This window comes from Amborella trichopoda, chromosome 6 (assembly GCF_054954075.1).
Source record: "Amborella trichopoda isolate Santa Cruz 75 chromosome 6, AtrichopodaSantaCruz75HAP2 v2.0, whole genome shotgun sequence".
NCBI lineage: Eukaryota > Viridiplantae > Streptophyta > Magnoliopsida > Amborellales > Amborellaceae > Amborella > Amborella trichopoda.
In genome coordinates, this window is record NC_142341.1 from 6,372,587 (window position 1) to 6,392,415 (window position 19,829).

A 19,829-nucleotide genomic window follows, 5' to 3' on the forward strand; every position below is an offset into this window, starting at 1 on the left:
TACATTGTGTAAATTGATTGTGATGTGAATAACTAAGGACAATATCCCATTTTAAAATCAAATTTGAGTATTTCTTTAATGAAGTCCAAAATATATAACTGAACTGTTATAGGGCAACTGTTGTTGCCTAGAGTAATGAGTTGTGGAGAGGCATCAAATATACAAAACCAAATGATCCTTAAATACCTTTTCACAACCATACAACTCTACTACAAATATTGGTTCCAAGAATTCCCTAACAAAGCATAATAATGAGAATAGATTGCTATTTAAAGAGGTTCACAGCAACATTAAGATAGAACTTGTTCATGGATTCACCAGATTTTTAAGATACAGCAAATGCAAAATTGAAATACAAGAAAAAATGGAGAAAAATTAAACATCGTGATGGTAATTGAGGGCTTTCTAAACATGGAAACAGACTTACAGGATAATAATTTCCAGCAATTGGTTGATTCACCTGGAGATCCCAGTCAGATCTATAATCTCGAATCTGAAAGCCAGAAAGGTATTGCTAATAAATGTGAATGCTCCACATGACAATGAATATATACCATCACCTCAAGAATCAAATCAAATAACTCAATCAATAAAAAATAAAAAGCTAAGCTAAATGCAATGTTATGCAGGAAACACTGTATAAATAGCGCTGCTAACGTACCCTCCAATTTTGTACCTAAAAGTGTTTCACGTTAACACTCATTATTTACTCAAAACATGAAAGACAAACTCATTTGAGTTCAGGGGATTTTTTTCTAGTTTGAAAAAGTGAGTCCAGGAAGAAATTGAAAATCCATATTGGATCCCAGTTATTAACCTGCAATACCTGACTGCTGTTTCCACACAAGAAGCCATTGACAAAGAGAAAATGATCTCTACGTAAAAACACGATTGGGGTTTGGGATAGATTGTTTAAGATGTTGACGATTGCAACACTGCATCCCAAGTTTGAATACTACAGCTGAACTACCCAAAAAAGGAACACAAAATCTATGTCTATCTATATGCAGGATAAGAATTTCTTCATACCAGTCATATCTGAATTTACAAATCTATTAGACCTGGCAACATTAGCAAGCTTCAGTTTCCTATGTCACATATATCTGAGAGTAAGGTTTGCTAACAGTCAGTCAAAAGTTATTTTAAAAACCGATATATCTGCAATTGGGACGTCGCAATGGGATTATATTCTTCCCGGTATTGCAAGAATCAATTGTAAAGGAATATATATATGCTAAGGAAATATTGATTTTCTACCATGGTGAATCCTAAGACATTAAAAATATTCAGAACATCACTTAATTTCTTATAGACTTCCCCATGTTAAAGCACCTACCGGTCTAACAACATGTAACAAAGCCCATGGCATTCTGTGCACATGACAAGTTGAAAACTATTTATCACTTATAGGTCTTCCTTGCTTAATGAAACAAGAGGTTAACATGCATTACATTATAGCCAAGCATGTGTAAACAGGTAAGTATGCAGAGAATCCATTATCCAGGTCAGAACAGGAGCTGTCAGAACACCAGTATAATGTCCTAGTTTTGCATATTTGACATGACATTCAAACATAACTAATTTCTCGTGTTTATAGGCCTGATCACATCCTACAAGCTCTTGTAGTAACATAAAACTTAAGTTATTTTCTTTTTGGGTAGTAACCATTTTTAATTTTTGTTCCACGACACTGCATCTTGCATATTTCTCTATTTCTTGGAGATTTTTTCATAGTTCGATATTTGGCGATGCTTGCAACTAAACCTCCAACCACTGTGGTGAAGATCACTCAGAAATATTGACCCTGATAAAAGAATATTGGCCAGTTCATTTCCTTCCATTTATTCTCTGTCATACCCAACCCATATCCAACGTAAACTACAGATTTCATAAAGCAAATATAATCAAGCACATCCAAGGAATTACACCAATCTCAAAAATCTGTCAAATAATTTATCAGAAAAATGTAAATCATCAAAGAACAACTAGAAAAAGATTAGTAAATTTTATGAAGAAGGCTTGTAGAAATGCCACGGGGACCATACAGCCAAGGGGTCCAAAACAGATAACTTTCCTTCCAAAAGAGGTATATGTGTGTGACAGAGAGAGAGAGAGGGGTGGGGGGGAGGGGGCGGGGTAAAGTTTCTTAACAAGGTATTCCTCAAGAATAAACTAAACTCATGAACTGCATCATAATAGTGCCAACAAATATGGAGAACTCTGACTGCTTGCACTGCTACATGAAAATTGAATGACATGTGAATTTAAACATTTCTAGCACAATAATATTTAAATATGTATTTCGCTTCAAAACAATATATGAATATGAATGTACGGCAGTATAAAGAAGTCACGATTCTGAAACTTGTAGCAGTTTCAAATACAAATGCTGTAATTAGGAAAAATTGAAACAGATGTGAACTGTAAAGAACTTCGATTACTCGCACAGTCATATATATAGCTCAAATGCTATGTGGCGTTTAGCTGTTTCTAACACAATGATCCATAGGAATGTCCATGCAGCTTTATAAAGAAATCAAGGATCAATAATTTGCATATGACAATTGAAGAAAAATGCCACAATTAGGAATTTGTAATACAAATTATTGTGAGGTCAAAAGTAAACATTCTGCTGTCATATTACATCAATGCAACAAAAGCTCTACATCGATTCAGTTTTCAATATATTACTACGAAAATAAACCATCATGCAGTACCCTTTTAAGAAAATCTCGTCCATTGGAATCTGTATAGAATGTTTTATTTGTCATCATGGCAGTAACAATCTGAGTGGCAACTTCCTTGCCAAATCCGTCATCAACAGGTATTGGCCCGACCTGTTTAAAAACCAGAAGGCAATTCAGAGATAAAATTATAACCAACTCTATAGGAGGATTTTGCTGACTGAACAACCTCATAAATGCTTCTGACTGATGATCCCAAAGATTGCACATCTTGCATAGAAAATCATGACCTGTATTTTCATAATTTAAGAAAGAAAGTATGCTTACAATAAATTCGACTTCTGCATATTCCTTATTCTTGTAGACCCTTGTTATCTGCACATTGCGATTATTATTAGATCGAGAAGAAATAAAACATGCAGAAATCATATCGAAAGATAGCAAATTGAAAACAGATCTTGTTGGGAGTGTTAATAATTTAAGATGAACGAGAATGGGATAGTAAAATTATGACTCAACCAGCATTAAATTAGACTTGATTGAACCTCTGCCAGTGGACCAAACGCCACTTAGTGTTACGTGAATCCATTTATTTCAATGGTTTCCATGGTTAAAGACAATGTCACAAACGGGAAAAATACTCAAAAATAGTGGCCACTATGATCTCTCTTAAGCCAGACAACTATTTGGTTATGATTTTCATGGAATCTTTGCTTCTTTCAACATAAAGGAATATCCAGAATGAGGTAGTCAATATGCTCATATTAAAATTTGAATCACATCAAGTAAATTGTAAGGTAGAAATGTTAGAATGCTATGAAGAGCCTTTTATTTGTAATTAGTGTGTATTTTAAGTGGTTTATGTTGTAAAGTCATTTGTTGTAATATATAAAGACAAATCTGTCCATACACAAGATGTAACATTATATATACTATAATACAAGAATTAGGCCTGTGCCCTGGTGGGTGTTTTCATGGTAGAATAGTGTGTGTCTCTTTTCTCTCTTCTCTATGTTTTTCATGGTATTAGAGCGAGGTTTGAATATGTCTTGGTGTGATCAACTCCAATCAAGGTAAACCCATATTTCCTTCTACTTGAATACTCACTCCCTTTCTTTTCTAAATCCTAATCTTTTTTTTTTCATCTTTACCCTCTTTCATCATTCTCATCCTCCTTTCCTAAACCCTCATCTTTTTCTCTCATATTTCCTCCATATTAGGGGCACCTATTGTTCACGCTAATATTCATGCTACTGTTAATGCTATTGTTCAGGCTATTGTTCATAGATACAGTTCATGCTGCTGTTCTTCTTTCAAAGCCTCATATTTCAGGCACAGAACTCTTGATTCTTCTTCATTCAATATAAAACCCTAAATCTTGTTTGAAATCTATAATACTGCTCTTCATAACCTGTTTCTTTCTCTTAAAAAAATCCTCTCTGTTGTTATGCTTTCAGTTCTTGACATCTAGTCCAAAACCCTGACGGCTTTTATCTCTCTCGCTCATCAAAACTTGACTTCCTGTTTCTTTCCCTTTTATCTTCTTCCTTGAAATCACTTGCTCTTTTGCTCTTTCTTATTCCATTAACAATGGCTTTATCTTGCCCATCTACTTCTAGTGGTCTTCCTAATCCTCAATACATACTTGTTAAACTCAATGCATCAAACTATTTTACTTGGAAAGATTTAGTTCTAACTTATATAAGAGGTCAGTGGTTATTCTGGCACATTGATGGTTCATCAAAGCCTCCAAATGAGCTTCTTACAAAAGAAGAGATTAGTGACGATGGAACAACTAAGAAAGTTGTTTAACGCAACCCTGCTTTTGATGATTGGATATCTAAGGACCAGAACCTCATTGGTTAGATATGTTCCCTCCTTTTCAAAGGAACTTATTCCTCAAGTAATTAATTTACCAACTGTTGCAGCAGTATGGGAAGGCCTTCATGGCTTGTAAAAGAAATAATATGCCAGTCTCGAAATTCTATCACAAGATAAAACCCCATGTGATCAGCTTGCTGTAGTGCAAGATCCTCTAAGTGAAAGGGACAAGGTCTATTATGTTTTGAGCGGTTTAGGGGATGATTATAGAGTGTTTGTTTCCTCTGTGACGAAAGAAGACTCCATTTCCCTCACTTAGTGAATTGCGGCCTTTATTGGTGCAACATAAAGCGTTATTCAACCTCAAAGCCTCATTGAAAGAGTCTTCTACTACTGATTCTCATCCTATTTTATTGTCAAACAATAATTCAAATATTAGTACAAGCTGGAATCATTTGTCTCTTCAAATGGTGGTGTTGTTTGCCATATATGTGGGAATAAACATACACCATTAAGTGCTTTGATCGTTATAAACCCAGCCAGTTGAAAGTAATGTTGCGGCACTCAGTCATTTCTTTGGAGAACTCACATCACCAATTGAGACAGATTGTGCACAATGGTGCTGCAAATCATGTTTCAGGTGATAGCAGTATGTTCTCATCCCTAATTCCTAACACCGGTAATGACTCTATTGCAAAATATCACTCATGTAGGAAGTATCATACTTCACTCCTCCAGTGGTTCTATCGATTTATCAGAGGTTTTCTTTGTTCCTAAGATGTGTCGAACTCTTATTTCATGTGTATTTACCCCTGATATTGTTTTCTGAAGGAACAACAATCGAGGATAACGTGCTCTAAAGGGTCTTGTCGGGAGAGCTTTATCTTAAGAAGCATTTCTATTGCTTTAGTGACACACTAACAGCGTGCTGTTTTTTTTTTCTGACATACTCAAAGCATGTTCAAGGAACCAAATATTTCTACTGTTTTGGCAACAGTATCCCGTCCGAAATCAGATATATGACTTATAGCATTAAATTTTTCTTTACTTTTTGTGTAAGTAGGCCTTTTGACATCAGATAGAAAACAAATCAAAACCGTATTGATTAGATTACAGACCATAGTTGTTGGAGGTGGGTGCGGGTTCAGGAGTGGGATCAGTTCGGGGAACACCAAACCCCCTGAGGGTGGAAGCTCCCTAGGGTTAGCATCGGTGTCTGTACATTCAACATGTTAAGAAGCTAGATCCTAGGACACCTGGGAGCGAGATCCCATGTCACTGGGATCGAGGTTTTGACGTGGAGGGTCATAAAACAAGATCAATTAATAGTATATGATAAAATTAGGAACAAGCTAATGCTTGTTCAATCTCGTATCATACACCTTAGCTTATTACCAATGTCGTAGTTATAGTACTCCAATTTACTACAATAACACAATTTAATAATATCGTAAATTGGCTTACTATGATATTAACATATAGTTTTTTAATACTACAATTCTAATATACCACAATGTGATATGCACCATAGTTAAACATATTCTAAAGAAATAAATCTATAATACCAAGGAGTTGACCAATTGTTCATTAATGGTATATCTCCTCTCCTTGGAGGGATCCTACAAACATGTAGACCAAGATCCCATTTTATAGGGAGAGAGATCCCTATTTCTCTAAATCCGGCTCCCTCTAAGATCCCTCAAAAGAACCATGGGATTGAGTTCCTAAGGTGGGACCTTGGCCTTAACCCCAAGGTTTCCACAACTATGTTACAGACCTATATTACCTCAAATATCTAATACCAAATTGCTATAAACATTTGAAACCCATAACATACCACCTGTACCGAAACTCACACATCTGAAGCACATCCTATTGATCCAGGCCCTTAAAACAGTGCAAGCGGCTCAAACTGATGAACTAAGCAAAGAAGGTTTAGAATGAAACAAATTTATATCCAACCTCGAAATAAATTTGAACCAGCATCTCCATCCTCCGTACAATTACAGTTCAGACTCAATGCCATTACAAGCCATATAAAAACAGTTTCGGATCCTTTTTGTTGGTTATATAATTCATTTTGTACAGACGAGAGCCCAAATATTTCTCTTTTCAGTAAAAACTCTAATCCCTCTTTTTAACCTTCTTGGTCTGAGAAAAATAGAACCTTTTTGGCAAGTTGTCAATGTAAACTCCTGGGTGAAAATTTTTTATGTTCTAAAATACTGATCATTTCATGTCACCTAATTCTTGGTATTCCTGGATCTAATTGTACTTTGACCATTAGACACCCACAAAAAGGTAAGATGTTCGTTGTCTACCTTGTCATCCCCATCATTCCTATCCAATGGATGGACATATACAACTTACCACAAAAAGAGAACTAGTTCACCCTCCAATTTTCTCAGAAATAAGAACTGAATATATACATACTAACGTTCATGAGATGTAAACGGGGTGAAGAACCTGATATATCCACGGACTGAATTCTTGATGGACTTCATCAAAAACAGGACCACGAAAAACCGTCAGAGGCACCTGGAATAGGAAAAGAGTAATCTAAATTTATTTATCTCATGCTAATAAGGAAACAATAATTGATGAATCCTACAAATTATTCATGTAAAAAAATTTCAGTTCCATAATGCTACTATTAAATGATGCAAATTCTCCATTTAAGAAGGCAACATACCTGCTGGAAGGATGTAGCTGGAAATGTGCCATTTGGGCGGAAGATATATGCTCCAGAGGCCTTAACAAAATAAACTTTTAAATCAATACTTGTGATGCAGTACTAGATGCTTTCAATCCATGTGAATCAAAACATTAAAAATGTAGGCCTTTATATGATAACAAATCCGTCCACCTTTAGTAACTGTATACCTGAGGATCACTGTCAGTTCCATTAAATCCAGTATAGTAAATGTATGATTGATCAATTGATAAGTCCACCTAAAAGAACAGGAGATAGTACATTAAATAGAGTGCATGTAATCATAAACATTAATCTAAATTTTACAGTCTAAATAGTATTAGTTGCATTATGGGACCTTCATGAATCAATATAAATAACCCACTTTGTTTGAGCAACTTTGACCATAATAAACTGCTCAAACAAGTTTCGAATAGTGCTAGACAATTAACACTGGTTAGAGTTCATAAGACTAGATTGCTGCAAATGCCAATAAATAAAAGGACGACGCAACCTTTGCCATATTAATAATGAAATTGATGCTGAAATAATTAAAAGAACATTAGGGACAAAAGTAGAGACCATTATTAACAATAGCAAAAAGGAAAATCCTACGGGCACATTACAACAGCAACCCTCAACATTCTTGGCACTAATCCCTTGCATTTGCTCCCTAATAAATGCACAAGCTTTACCAGTTACCTCACTGTGGACATAAAGAATTAAGGATCATCAAATAAAAGAATATATCCTCTCTCAAGGTTTGCAAGGGTGTCCATCCCAAGAAGATCTTTCTACAGGACCAAAAATTGAGTCAAACATTTACATATTCATAGAAGAAAACCCCTAAACCTAACTTGCCCCCCAAAGAAAACCTATTAGTAATAAATCCTAACCCCTGTCTTATAGATATTAAACTTCCAAATCTACCCCTAAATTCTTTACAACAAAAAAAAAGACACAAATACCTAACTAAAATAAATAAAAGACCATATAACTTAAAACTTAATTTTAGCATTTAAAAAAATAGTAAAATATAAAAAACTATTAAGTCCATTACATCATTCTCCCAGGGTTGGGAGAAGCTCGACCTTGAGCTCGTTGTATTCATTACATCCTTCAAAGGCCACTTAAATAGTTGGTGATGAAGTCCTATCATTTGCTTGAGTACCTTATCTTCTTTAACGAACCAATTAATTAAAATTATTAAATACTTTATAGGCAACTTATATTGGAACTTTGGGATATCAATCATGATCCTGATTTCTTTCTTGAGCTCCTTATGAAACTCAGGAAGATTGAACTTGGTACCGAGATCATGTGGGTGTTCCTCAGGACGTGGCTCTTGCATGAAAATTTGCTCATTATACATAGGATTGGCATACATAATTGATCGTGCAACTCGATTTATCGCGAGGGCAATGATTCAAAAAGCGGCCCGCCCAGCGCCTAGGCGATCCGAAAGGCTTGGGCTCATCGCCCAGGCATAGGCGGCCAATCTGGGCAATCAATCCCTGGGTGGACGCCTAGGCGATACGGAACCTGCCTAGGCGGCCGACCAGGGGTGAAAAAAAAATTCATGAGGGCATTTTACATCATTTTTTTTGTTTTTAAGGCCCAAAAATTAGGGTTTTAGGTTCATTTGAAACCTAAACCTTGTTTGAGCCAAATTTCGATAAAGAAAACCACCAAAAAACTAGATTGTGGTGAATTTTCTAATATCGAATGGTTACTCAAAGTTAACCAAAATTGATCAAAACATCAGCCATTGGTATTATATTTACTTTGTGATGTTTTGCAAAATTATTAGGGGGTGTTTTAGAATATTTTCAGTATTTAGAAACATCTTTGAGGTGGAAGTTTGAAGATTGAGCAATCAAACTCAAAGGAAGTGATTTTTTTATTGCTTTAGTAATTGGTATTATTTTTTAGATGTCTACTTCGGGATCTAATGGGAGTGGTGATCCTAGTTGGAAATATGGCTATAACTCAAATCCTAACGATAAAAATTTCATAAGATGCAATTTTTGTGAAAAAGATACAAAAGAGGGCATAAACCAGTTCAAGAAACATCTTGCCAGTATCAGAGGGGGTGTTGCCCCATGTAAAAAGACTCCTGATGCTGTTAAAGAGGAAATAAAAAATTTTATGAACTTGGAGAAAATGAAAAAAGATGAGAGATTTACCTCTATAGCAGAGATTGAATCTGGAGTTCGAGTCAATTTTGATGATGATGATAGTGATGAGGAAAGGATTGGGGAGGGACGTCAAGAGGTTGAGCAATCCATTATTAGGGGAAAGGGGAAGGGAGTTGTAATTGCTTCTGGTTTTGGGACTAAGAAGCCTCGGGTTAGAGGTCCTATGGATAGTTTCTTACCTCGGCCTGACCCTGAGATTGCAGGAGAGAAAACAAAAAAGCACACCACCATTGAAAATAGAATCAAGAAGGAAGAGAGAGATAGAGCTACGTATTATTTGGCTACATGCTTTTATGAGGTAGGCATTCCTTTCAATACCGCTCGCTTGAGCAGCTTTTCTGCTGCAGTAGAGGCAATTGGCCAATTTGGCCCTAAGATGAAACCCCCAACCCCATATGAGCTTTCAAATCCTTTTTTAAAAAGGCATTGAGTGCCACGAAGGAAGCTGTAGAACTTAAGAAAGATGCATGGGCTCAGTATGGGGTTTCTCTTATGACTGATGGTTGGACTGATAGAAAGAGAAGAAGTCAAATGAATTTGCTTTTGAATTGTCCAGTAGGGATTGTTTTTTTGACGTCTATTGATGCCTCTGATCATATCCATGATGCCCATTACATATTTCAAGTGATGGAGAAGGGAATCAATGAGGTTGGGAAGCATCTTGTTGTACAGGTTGTCACAAACAATGCTGCTCCTAATGTTGCTGCACTACTTTGTTGCGCATAGCTTATCTTAGAATCTTTTGGACACCATGTGCAGCACATTGTATAGACCTCATGCTTGAGGCTCTTGGCGGGTTAACTGAGATATCAGGTGCAATGAAGAAGGCCAAGTATGATACGAATTTCATTTGTAGCCACCATATCACCCTCAGCATGATGCGTACCTTTACAAAGAAGAAGAGATTGTGAGGCCTGGGGTCACTAGATTTGCGACCTGGTTATTATGCCTAGATAGCATACATTCGAGGAAAGTGCAGTTGAGGCAAATGTTTATCTCGGATGAGTGGAGAGCATGCAAGTGGTCTAAGGCTCAGGTTGGGAAGAAGGTGAGAGATATTCACTTTTTAAGGCTTTTTGGTGAGGGATGAATGACGCACTTAAGGTATTTTTTCCTCTTATCAAAGTCCTTCGCATGGTTGATAGTGACAAGCCTTCTATGGGCTATATATATGATGCTATGAAGAAATGCAAAAGAGAGATAGCCCAAAATTTCAATAATGAAGAAACCCGCTACAAGCCTGTTCGGAAGATTATTGATGAGAAGTGGGATAAGCAACTACATCGGCCAGTGCATGCATCTGGTTATTTTTTTAACCCAGCTTTGTTTTATATTGACAAGGATATACAAACAAATGATACAATTATAGATGGATTTAATAAGTGTGTAGAAGTGCTAATCCCTGAGCTTGAAATGCAGAATATTATATGCGCTGATAAGCTGATAAATTACAAGTGCTCATTAAAGTCTTTTGGGAGTCCAATGGCGATGAGGCAAAGGACCAATATTAATCCAGGTATTAAATATTATTATATTAATAATATTCTTAAGTTCATCTTCATCAAGTTCAACTGTTCAAGAAATCAAGTATTTCTATTATTTATTTATGATTTTTTTTATTTCTTTGCAGCCCATTATTGGTGGAGCCAACATGGGCATAGTTCTCCAAATTTACAAAAGTTGGCCATTCGGATCTTAAACCTAACCATTTCGTCATCCGGTTGTGAGCGCAATTGGAGTACTTTTGAAGGGGTAAGGCCATAAGGGTAATTTGTATAATTTTATAAATAATACATGAACCATAGCTATTAGATTTTAATTAGTTCACTTTCATTTTATTTTGTTAGGTTCATACAAAGAAAAGGAACAGGCTTGAAACAAGGAAGCTCAATGACTTTGTCTATGTCAAGTACAATTGATTCTTGAAGGACAAATTTGCTAAGAGAGATAATAGAGACCCCATCAAATCAAAAAATATGGACAATGCTATGGAGTCGTTAGTTGATGATGATGAGGTCGACAGGCATGAAGGATTGACATGGGACATGGGACATGGTCATGGATGCTTCAGGGACATCAGCTGACCCTCCTAGGGCCACTAGAGCTACTGCACAGAGAAAAAGGGTGGAGGAAGAGGAGGAAGAAGAGGCCGATTCACAAGAGACGGAGGAAGACGAGTCGCAATATGTCGAGGAGGGTGATGACTCCGTCGACTCCAATGAATATGATGCCAATGCAGCTGACCCAAGATTTTTGATGATGAATGAATGTTGATTGTTGAATAATTATTAAACTTTGTTACTTTGAAGTTTGAACTTTGATTGAAGTATTGTGTATTGAACAATTGATCTATCGAAGATTCTTTTGAGTCTTCAAGTATTACTTTCATAGTTTTATAATTTGGTTGGTTGGTTGGCATATTTTAAGTTTTAATTAGATATGGATTATGGAGTATGAACCGACTTATGGATTATGGTTATGCTTATGGAATGTGTGCTAAATGCTAATATGTAGTATAATTTGAATATAACTGATAGTCTGATACTCAAATAATTGCAGAATCCTTATTTGGATTCAATTGGACCGCCCAGGTTCTGGGCGGCCTGGACCCCCCAATCTGCCTAGGACCCGCCTAACACTAATCGTTGCAAGGCTGATTAACTTCAACAACCTCTCCTTGAAGTTCGTGGGTCTCAACTCGAACACCTCCCATGCCTTTATTTATGCTCTCTTAATCGGTTACTTCACATCCGCCATGATTTATGGCAGTATATTCTTGATCGTAAGACTAAGGGATATATTGACATGGCAAGAGATATGTACAAGGGAGCACTAATTAGCATGAGGACAACTAGTGGATAGACAAGTGAATTTTTAATGACAGTAGGCCTACATCTAGGGTCAGTGTTGAGCCCATATCTCTTTGTTTTGGTTATGAACTAGTTAACTGAGCATTTACATGATGAGATATTGTGGTGCATGTTGTTCATGGATGACATAGTTTTGATTGATGAGACTAGAGACGATGTCAACAAAAAGTTAGAACTTTGGAGGGATGCTCCAAAATTTAAAGGTTTTAAAATTAGTCAGACAAAGAAAGAATATATGGAATGCAAGTTTAATAATAATAGGAGTAGCAACAAGGTAGTAGTTACGATTGATGGCTAAGAAGTACCTACAAGAGATTATTTTTTATATTTTAGGTCGATAATTCATGAGAATGGAGAGACTACGGAAGATGTCACACATAGAATTAGAGCTGGGTGGGCGAAGTGGAGATGCGCTTTTGGGGTTTTATGTGATCGTCATATAACAATGAAACTGAAGGGAAAGTTCTATAAGACGGCTATAAGACCAGCTATGTTTTGTGGGACAGAATATTGAGCGCTCCAGAAACAACATATTTATAGAATAAGTGTAGCTGAGATCAAGATGTTGAGATGGATGAGTGGCAAGACAATAATGGATAGTTCAAAATAAATACATCCAAGGGAATTTATGGGTGGCTCTAATAGGCGATAAGATGAGGGAAAGTAGACTTAGGTGGGCTAGCCATGTGTAACATCGACCTAGAACATCAAGAGTTAAGAGGGGTCATTTGGTTCAAGTGGAAAGCTCTAAAATGGTAAGGAGAAGGCCCAAAAGAACATGGATGAAAGTAATAAGAGATATGATAACCTATGGTTTGACTGAGGGTATGGTCCTTGATAGAATGGAATGGCGAAACAAAATTCGTGTAGACTGTGATTAGGCTCGGATGGTTTTCTTGATTGTAAGATTGGCTTTTGAAGCCATTTTGATGTATGGAACTTCAAAGTACTAAAACCAATTGATGTAAGATGGGAAAGAAAATAAATAAATCAAAAAACTAAAAAGAAATCTTGAGTGAACATACCATTTCTCAAGGTCTGCAAGGGAGGTCCACCTTCCTTTCCACAAGACCAAAAATCAATTGTTCTTCTCTTCTCCTTTTCTAATCACATAATTGCATATTTATAGAAGAAAATCCCTAAACCTAACTTGCTCCCTAAGAAACACCTGATCGGTATGAAATCCTAGCCCTTCATCTTTTAAATATTAAACTTTCAATTCTACCCCTCAATTCTCTACAATAAAAAAAACGACACAAATACCATAACTTAAATAAATAAATAAAAATACCATATAACCTAAATCTACTTTAAGTACATAAAATGATTTAGTAAAAGAGAAAAAAATAAAAAATCCATTACATCAATATAATATGGAATTGTGCACTATGAGACCATATATCTTTGTTAAAAGGAAAACACATTTACTCCTAGCCAATAGTGTCAAACTGGATGGCTTGGGGTGTGTCACAAAATTTGAGAAATTTTTTTTTTTTTGGAACTTTGAGTCTAGTTAATGACACTCTTACAACTACCCGATTTAAAATCTGACAGACATAAGTAATTGTGACTTCCTTATACCAAAAGTAAATGGTCTCTTTGTATGCATTTTTATATAATATAATATAATACAATATATATCTATATATATATATATATATATATATAGAGAGAGAGAGAGAGAGAGAGAGAGAGAGAGAGAGAGACACACACACACACACACGCGCACAGATACACAAAACAAACCATAGCTTCAACAGGATTAGGCCCATGATAGTTGCCAAGTCTCATACTAAGCCAGAGGCCTGTTAAACTATCACAAGTAATGAAATGTAAATGCTACAAATGGTTGAGGAAAGGTTCACAGATATGCAACACAGTAGACAGGAAAAACGGTACTGTTTAATGCACCTATATTATAAAATGTGAGCCCCTATAAAAATAAAATAGATCCATAATGCCGCTAAGGGAATAGCATGGAGAAAATGGTAACCCACATTAACCATTTGGATGATATTTCAATCAGGAGATATTAAATATGTATCGTACCGAGGTTTTGTTATTGAAAAGATGAGTAAGCTTGCCGGCCTCCAAGGAATAAACAAGTTTTAGGTTTCCCTGCCCAACTTCTAAAGTATCATTTGCATTTTCTTGTGATGTGTATACCGATGATTTGGTGGACAAGGCCCCTGCACATGTACAAAGAAAATCTTAACCTGGATCTACTATGATTGATTAAAAATTACTGTAAAACACTTTTCCGTAACATGATTTCTTCAGTCGAATGAGTTTACCTTCCTTCTTTCCACTTGAGATGACATATGTAGTAAAACCAAAGGGAGGGACAGAAGCTGCAAAACCAAGCCAGTATTTGGGAGCATCACTTGCTGAGATACCCAAGTATGCAGGGACATAAAAGTTACGTAAGTTGATTGAAACATTGGCCATGGGTATAAGCTGTGATTCAATCGCTTTGCCTTCAGAATCCCAAACGGTTACCAATTCACTATTAACCTGTAGCAAGTTTGAAAATGCAAGACGTAAAGTGACAATTCAAATTATGTGACAAAAAGGATGCAAGCTTAACAAGCTATGTATCTTCAAGAAGTAAAAAAGATCATATCAAAATCATGTGCACAACCACATACAGTCAATGATTTCAATAATTTAAACAAGGCCATTTTATCCAGCACTACAAAAAAGTTGAATTTCATAGTGAAACATTTCTCACAAAATGTTGAATTTCCTTCACATTTCATTTCTAGAAACGCCATTCCTCTCCTTCGGCAAATCAAAGTTGATATTCAGAATAAGTAACCACAAACTATATAAAAGGAGTTTAGAAAAGGCCAAAGAACTCACTGTTTGTTAATTATAGTAAAATTATCCACTAAACAGACTTTATGAATTGCATTTACAATTGGAGCTAGAAGCGTCTCCAATGTCCTCTGTCCAACAGGTGCAACATATAGGTGTATGCGTATATGCCTCTATATAATCATTCCATGTTATTTAGTTCACTACTAATCACTTTGACGGGTTTTGCAGGAGGATATCATCAATGACATGTTCTACCCCTAAGTCCCCCATATAGCATTTCACTTCACTCATTCACTACATAAAAGCATGCTCCTTCAAACAGGGATGACAAATTTTGACATGGAAAAGGGTGAGTCCACTGATACACATAGTAGAAACATTGACTTATGAGCCATTAAAATTACTAGACTTATATACAACCCACAGATTCTCAACACCGCCAGATTTGTAAATTCTGTAATCATATAATCATTCTCGGTACCCATTCATTAACTTAAAACCATGCAACAAATCAATCTGAAGATTTTAAAAAATAACAGTTGGGAAAAAGATCATTATTACTTGCGTCTTTTTTTGGTATTGTTACCTGCATCTTGGTTTTCTACTAATCCAACTTTAATTTCTGAGATTATATTTTATGCAGCATATAATTTCAATAATTCCACAAATACTATCGAACTTCTAGGTTACATGCGTTAAAAATAATGAGTCTTAGGCAATAAACTTGTGGCTTCATAATTAAATCACTCAATGACATGAAATGATATGCATAATTAAGGTCAAAGGGGAAGTTATCAAAAATAACCCAAGAGACGAACTATTTAACATCTCACACGTTCTTTTGATTTATAGTTGATATTTAGTTGTGGTTTGATAAATTTCACACACGAAGAACAAAATAGAATATCTCATCATACACTACAGTAAATACACTGGTGGGACGCAAACAATATTGAGATATGATGTTCTATAGACTATTTGCATGAACATTGAAATAAAGTCCCTGCATGTCATTCCTTTTGCTGATAAAGATTGAAATGAAGATGGTCTAAATTGTTCTTCGGTTGATAAAATTTTTAGTAATCATCAGTTATGCTGTACAATGTCCAGTAACAAGAGCAACATCAAATGAGATGTATACTTACGGGAATCCTAATGATATCTTCACGCCTCCAACCAAGAGAATTATAAGCAACAATGACCTACAGGAGAAAAGTTAATAGTTTCAATGGGGAAATGGCTATCAGATTCAATAGGAAAAAGTGGTATGCATCAATACTGTAAACTTGTAAGGCAATAAAACTAGGAACTCACCAAGCTCTTTCCAGAAGTTATATCTGCTTCTGATGGAGGACAATAACTTATATTCAAGAGTGGGCACTGAAATAGATCATCCAGGTGTCAGGATTCAGTAATTCTCTTGAAGTTGAAACAGAAAAAGAAAGGCTGCTTCATCCATAGAACATTGACATTCTAAGTTACCTAGTAAGATAAAATAACTGCAATTAGAAACGAAAATACGATTTCGGTACACAGAAGAGTCTTAGAAGCATTTAATAACACCCTCATCTCATAGTTTACTAGTCACTAAAACCAATAAAGGCTGAATGAAAGGATGGAAGAACTTCATCAAAAGTCTCCATGTCACGCTTCAGCCATTCTAAAAGAAATATCCAGAAAAGAGAACAAGATAGGGGAAATGACTTTTTGGGAAAATATATGTAGCTATAAAACTCTTTGTAGCCACAAAGCTAAAACCAATACCCTTGCACACTATGAAATTCACAAACAGTTATTCCTTTCTCTGTGATTTTCTCTTGATGGATCCTATCTATGATTTGACACAAATTATTTTCACTCCCCACGGATCGCATAAGTTTTTGAGGAAAGTGCATCAGACTCCATAAAACGTCTCCCAATATTATCTATCGATGGCTGAAAATTTTCACAAGTTGAGCTAGGATGTTTGGAGATTTTTCTTATTTTTATCACAAGAAAAATATATCCATGGAACAGCGGATGGTCATCCACAAGACATTAGGGATCTTGAAAAGCAGAGAAAGCCGTAGTCATGAAAAATTCATGTACAGCTTATGTCTCCAAGACACCATAATATTCCTTACCTGTGTAAATTTTGTTCCAATGTTTGCACAGCTAGAATTTGACCTCGATTCTGTCAAGCAAGCCAGTGCACTATTGACCAGCTCTTCAGCCTGAAAAAGAAAGAAATGAGCAATTGAATCAAATCCTAAAGAACAACACTACATAAAGTAACTAATAGACTGCAATAGGGTTTACCTCCACATAACCAATTGATAGGCGTTTTGCATAATCATTTGCCACATGCTGCTTTTCCGTTCCACTGACTCCATCATGATGCTGAGCAATGGCCAAAGCATCAGCCAAGCTCGCCATGTTAGGCCCTGCACTCCTCCTCCCTCTAAGAAATTCCAACTGTCTTGCTGCCTACTTAAAAGATCACACATTTAGGATAGTCCACATTATTATAGAGCTCCATCTCAAGGGCGTCAATATTAAAAAAACGACTGCCCAGCCGCCTAGGAGGCCTGAAGGCCAAAACGCCCTTCGCACTGCCTAGGCAGGCTATCTAGATGTCATGTGTCTAGGCACTCGATCTGTGTCGCCTAGGCGGTGCCTCAATGCAGCTTGGCTAAGGACGGAAACAGGCCGTCGACCAGACGTATTTTCGGTATTTCCCCTCTTTAAAAAGGAAGGAAAAGGGTTTTGGGTAACATTCTAGTCCCCCAAAATCCCTTTTGTGTATTTTAGAGAGAGAACTCTCCAAAACTTAGATTTTGAGATTTTCTCAAGATCAAAAACAATTCTCAAGATAAAAAAAAATTCAGAGAGAACGCTCCAAAAACTTAGATTTTGAGATTTTCTCAAGATAAAAAACAATTCTCAAGATAAAAAAAAAAATCAGCATTTCCAATTTCTTGCGAAATCAAAAGATATACTTCCTGATACTTTTTGGATCTTGGAGTGGTCGCATAAGAAGAGTTTTGGCAACCAAAGATCAATGGTTTGGGCCTATATCGATTTCATTTTGAAAGGTAAGTGCATTACAATATTTGAATTAGGGTTCACTATGTTTTAATATAATGTGTTTTTTCTTTTCTGAAAATATATATTATGAGACCATTTACTTTTGATACAAGATCACAATCATTGTCAACCATTGGATGTGAAATTGAATGGTGGTGACACACCACTAATTGAGCACAAAGTCCAAAACAAATTTTCTTGAAAGCTGTGATGCATTTTAATATGTTAAATTTCACATCCAATGGCTAAGAAAGGTTGTTACCTTCTTGTACCAAAAATGAATGGTCTCATAGTATGCAATCCATTTTTTTTTTGGTAATATTTTTACATGTTTGTAGATGAGAGAGACAAGGGATGATGCTCAATATGTTGAGGAGGGGGATTTTGATGATGATGGCATGGCATCGTCATTGGATTCTATTCGGGATGCATGTGGTACCGAATTGTCATTTTAAGTTATTGAGCAGTACATCACATTACGTAGGCAGTGGACATCATGCTTTGAGTATTTGACTTTTGATGGTTACTTTATCAGTTTATGCAATAAGGAATTCGAGTTTTGTTGCCATTTGATGATGTCTGTGTCATTGTGATTATTTATTTTTTTATTTTCAGGGGTTTTGGGACCCTAAAACTGCCCTAACAACTCCCTAGGGGGCCTAAACCCCTGCCCTAAGAACTGCTTGTGGGCCTAGCCTGTCATTGTTCCAGGGCTAGGTGGGCGCCTGGCCGCCTACGCAGCAAGCCCCCAAACCGCCTAGGCCAACGCATCCGACTTTTTGAAAATTGCAAGGCATTTATAAACAATCAATACCAAAAAACAAATCAACACTAACAAGAAATTCTTACCATGTAATATCCACTCATCACTCTAACATATCGTTTGAAGGCTGGCCTGCTTGTAAAATAACCAGTCCAGTATGCATTCGCACGATCAGCATAGCTAAAAAATGTAAAAGGGACAGCCTTAGGACAAGAAACTTCGAACTACGTGATGTAAATGCTCAGTTATTGTTTACATATATGAATTTTCAGCTATCACAAATAAAAAGTGATGATCTACTCACGGGAAGAAGTCCTCAGTTTTGAGAGGCCAGGATTCATTTTCAGCATGCTTTGCATCAGTGTACATCGATGGGGTTGAATACAGGGCATTGACGCGCCCATCCTAACAGTATATGCAACAGCACATTCATTCACAAGAATATCTTTTGAATATACAAGTGATATCATATTTAATAGTGGCAAATCATACATACATATATGCATACATACCATTTCAAATTTGAAAAGCATGATGATGAAAAAAAAACCAATAACATGAATTTCTTGCAATTTGTAGCAACAACTACGAAACAGGGATAACACATAATAACATGGACGCCCGCCATATGAAACCAAAAAAAAAAAAAAAACGTTGACAGGAAGATATCATAAAATAAAGGTAGCATGATAAAGGGGACCTTGATTTGTACCAGTATTTTGCACACGTCATTGTCTATGACCAGAAATTGGGAAAAGGCTATAATGATGATGATGATTGTCTATGACCAGAGTTGGGCACTTAGCAATTATCAATAGCAATGGTCAATTATAGTACTCCTTAGGATTAAATTCTTTAAAAATATAATTAATATCCAATCATTTTAATTTGTATTAATCATAACAATTAATAGCA

At 36.0% G+C, this 19,829-nt stretch overlaps 1 protein-coding gene across 4 annotated transcripts in view; it reads right to left on the reverse strand.

Annotated features, from left to right (window-relative positions):
* Positions 1 to 19,829, reverse strand: part of LOC18434345 (Glycosyl hydrolase family 38 protein) — a 32,138-nt gene that overhangs the window by 3,103 nt on the left and 9,206 nt on the right. For 3 of the 4 annotated variants that reach the window (XM_006844417.4, XM_020667421.2, XM_011625107.3), the window contains 14 exons: positions 19,219 to 19,319; positions 19,001 to 19,094; positions 17,384 to 17,551; positions 17,209 to 17,298; positions 16,400 to 16,465; positions 16,231 to 16,287; positions 14,560 to 14,779; positions 14,315 to 14,454; positions 7,389 to 7,457; positions 7,198 to 7,257; positions 6,972 to 7,043; positions 3,012 to 3,059; positions 2,718 to 2,837; positions 428 to 493 (listed from right to left, as the gene is read on the reverse strand). In XM_006844417.4, coding sequence (XP_006844480.1) covers positions 428 to 493; positions 2,718 to 2,837; positions 3,012 to 3,059; positions 6,972 to 7,043; positions 7,198 to 7,257; positions 7,389 to 7,457; positions 14,315 to 14,454; positions 14,560 to 14,779; positions 16,231 to 16,287; positions 16,400 to 16,465; positions 17,209 to 17,298; positions 17,384 to 17,551; positions 19,001 to 19,094; positions 19,219 to 19,319 — 1,371 coding nt within the window. Of the gene's footprint in view, positions 1 to 427; positions 494 to 2,717; positions 2,838 to 3,011; positions 3,060 to 6,971; positions 7,044 to 7,197; positions 7,458 to 14,314; positions 14,455 to 14,559; positions 14,780 to 16,230; positions 16,288 to 16,399; positions 16,466 to 17,208; positions 17,299 to 17,383; positions 17,552 to 19,000; positions 19,095 to 19,218; positions 19,320 to 19,829 lie in introns of all 4 variants that reach the window. The other variant, XR_016056922.1, reaches the window with a different exon arrangement.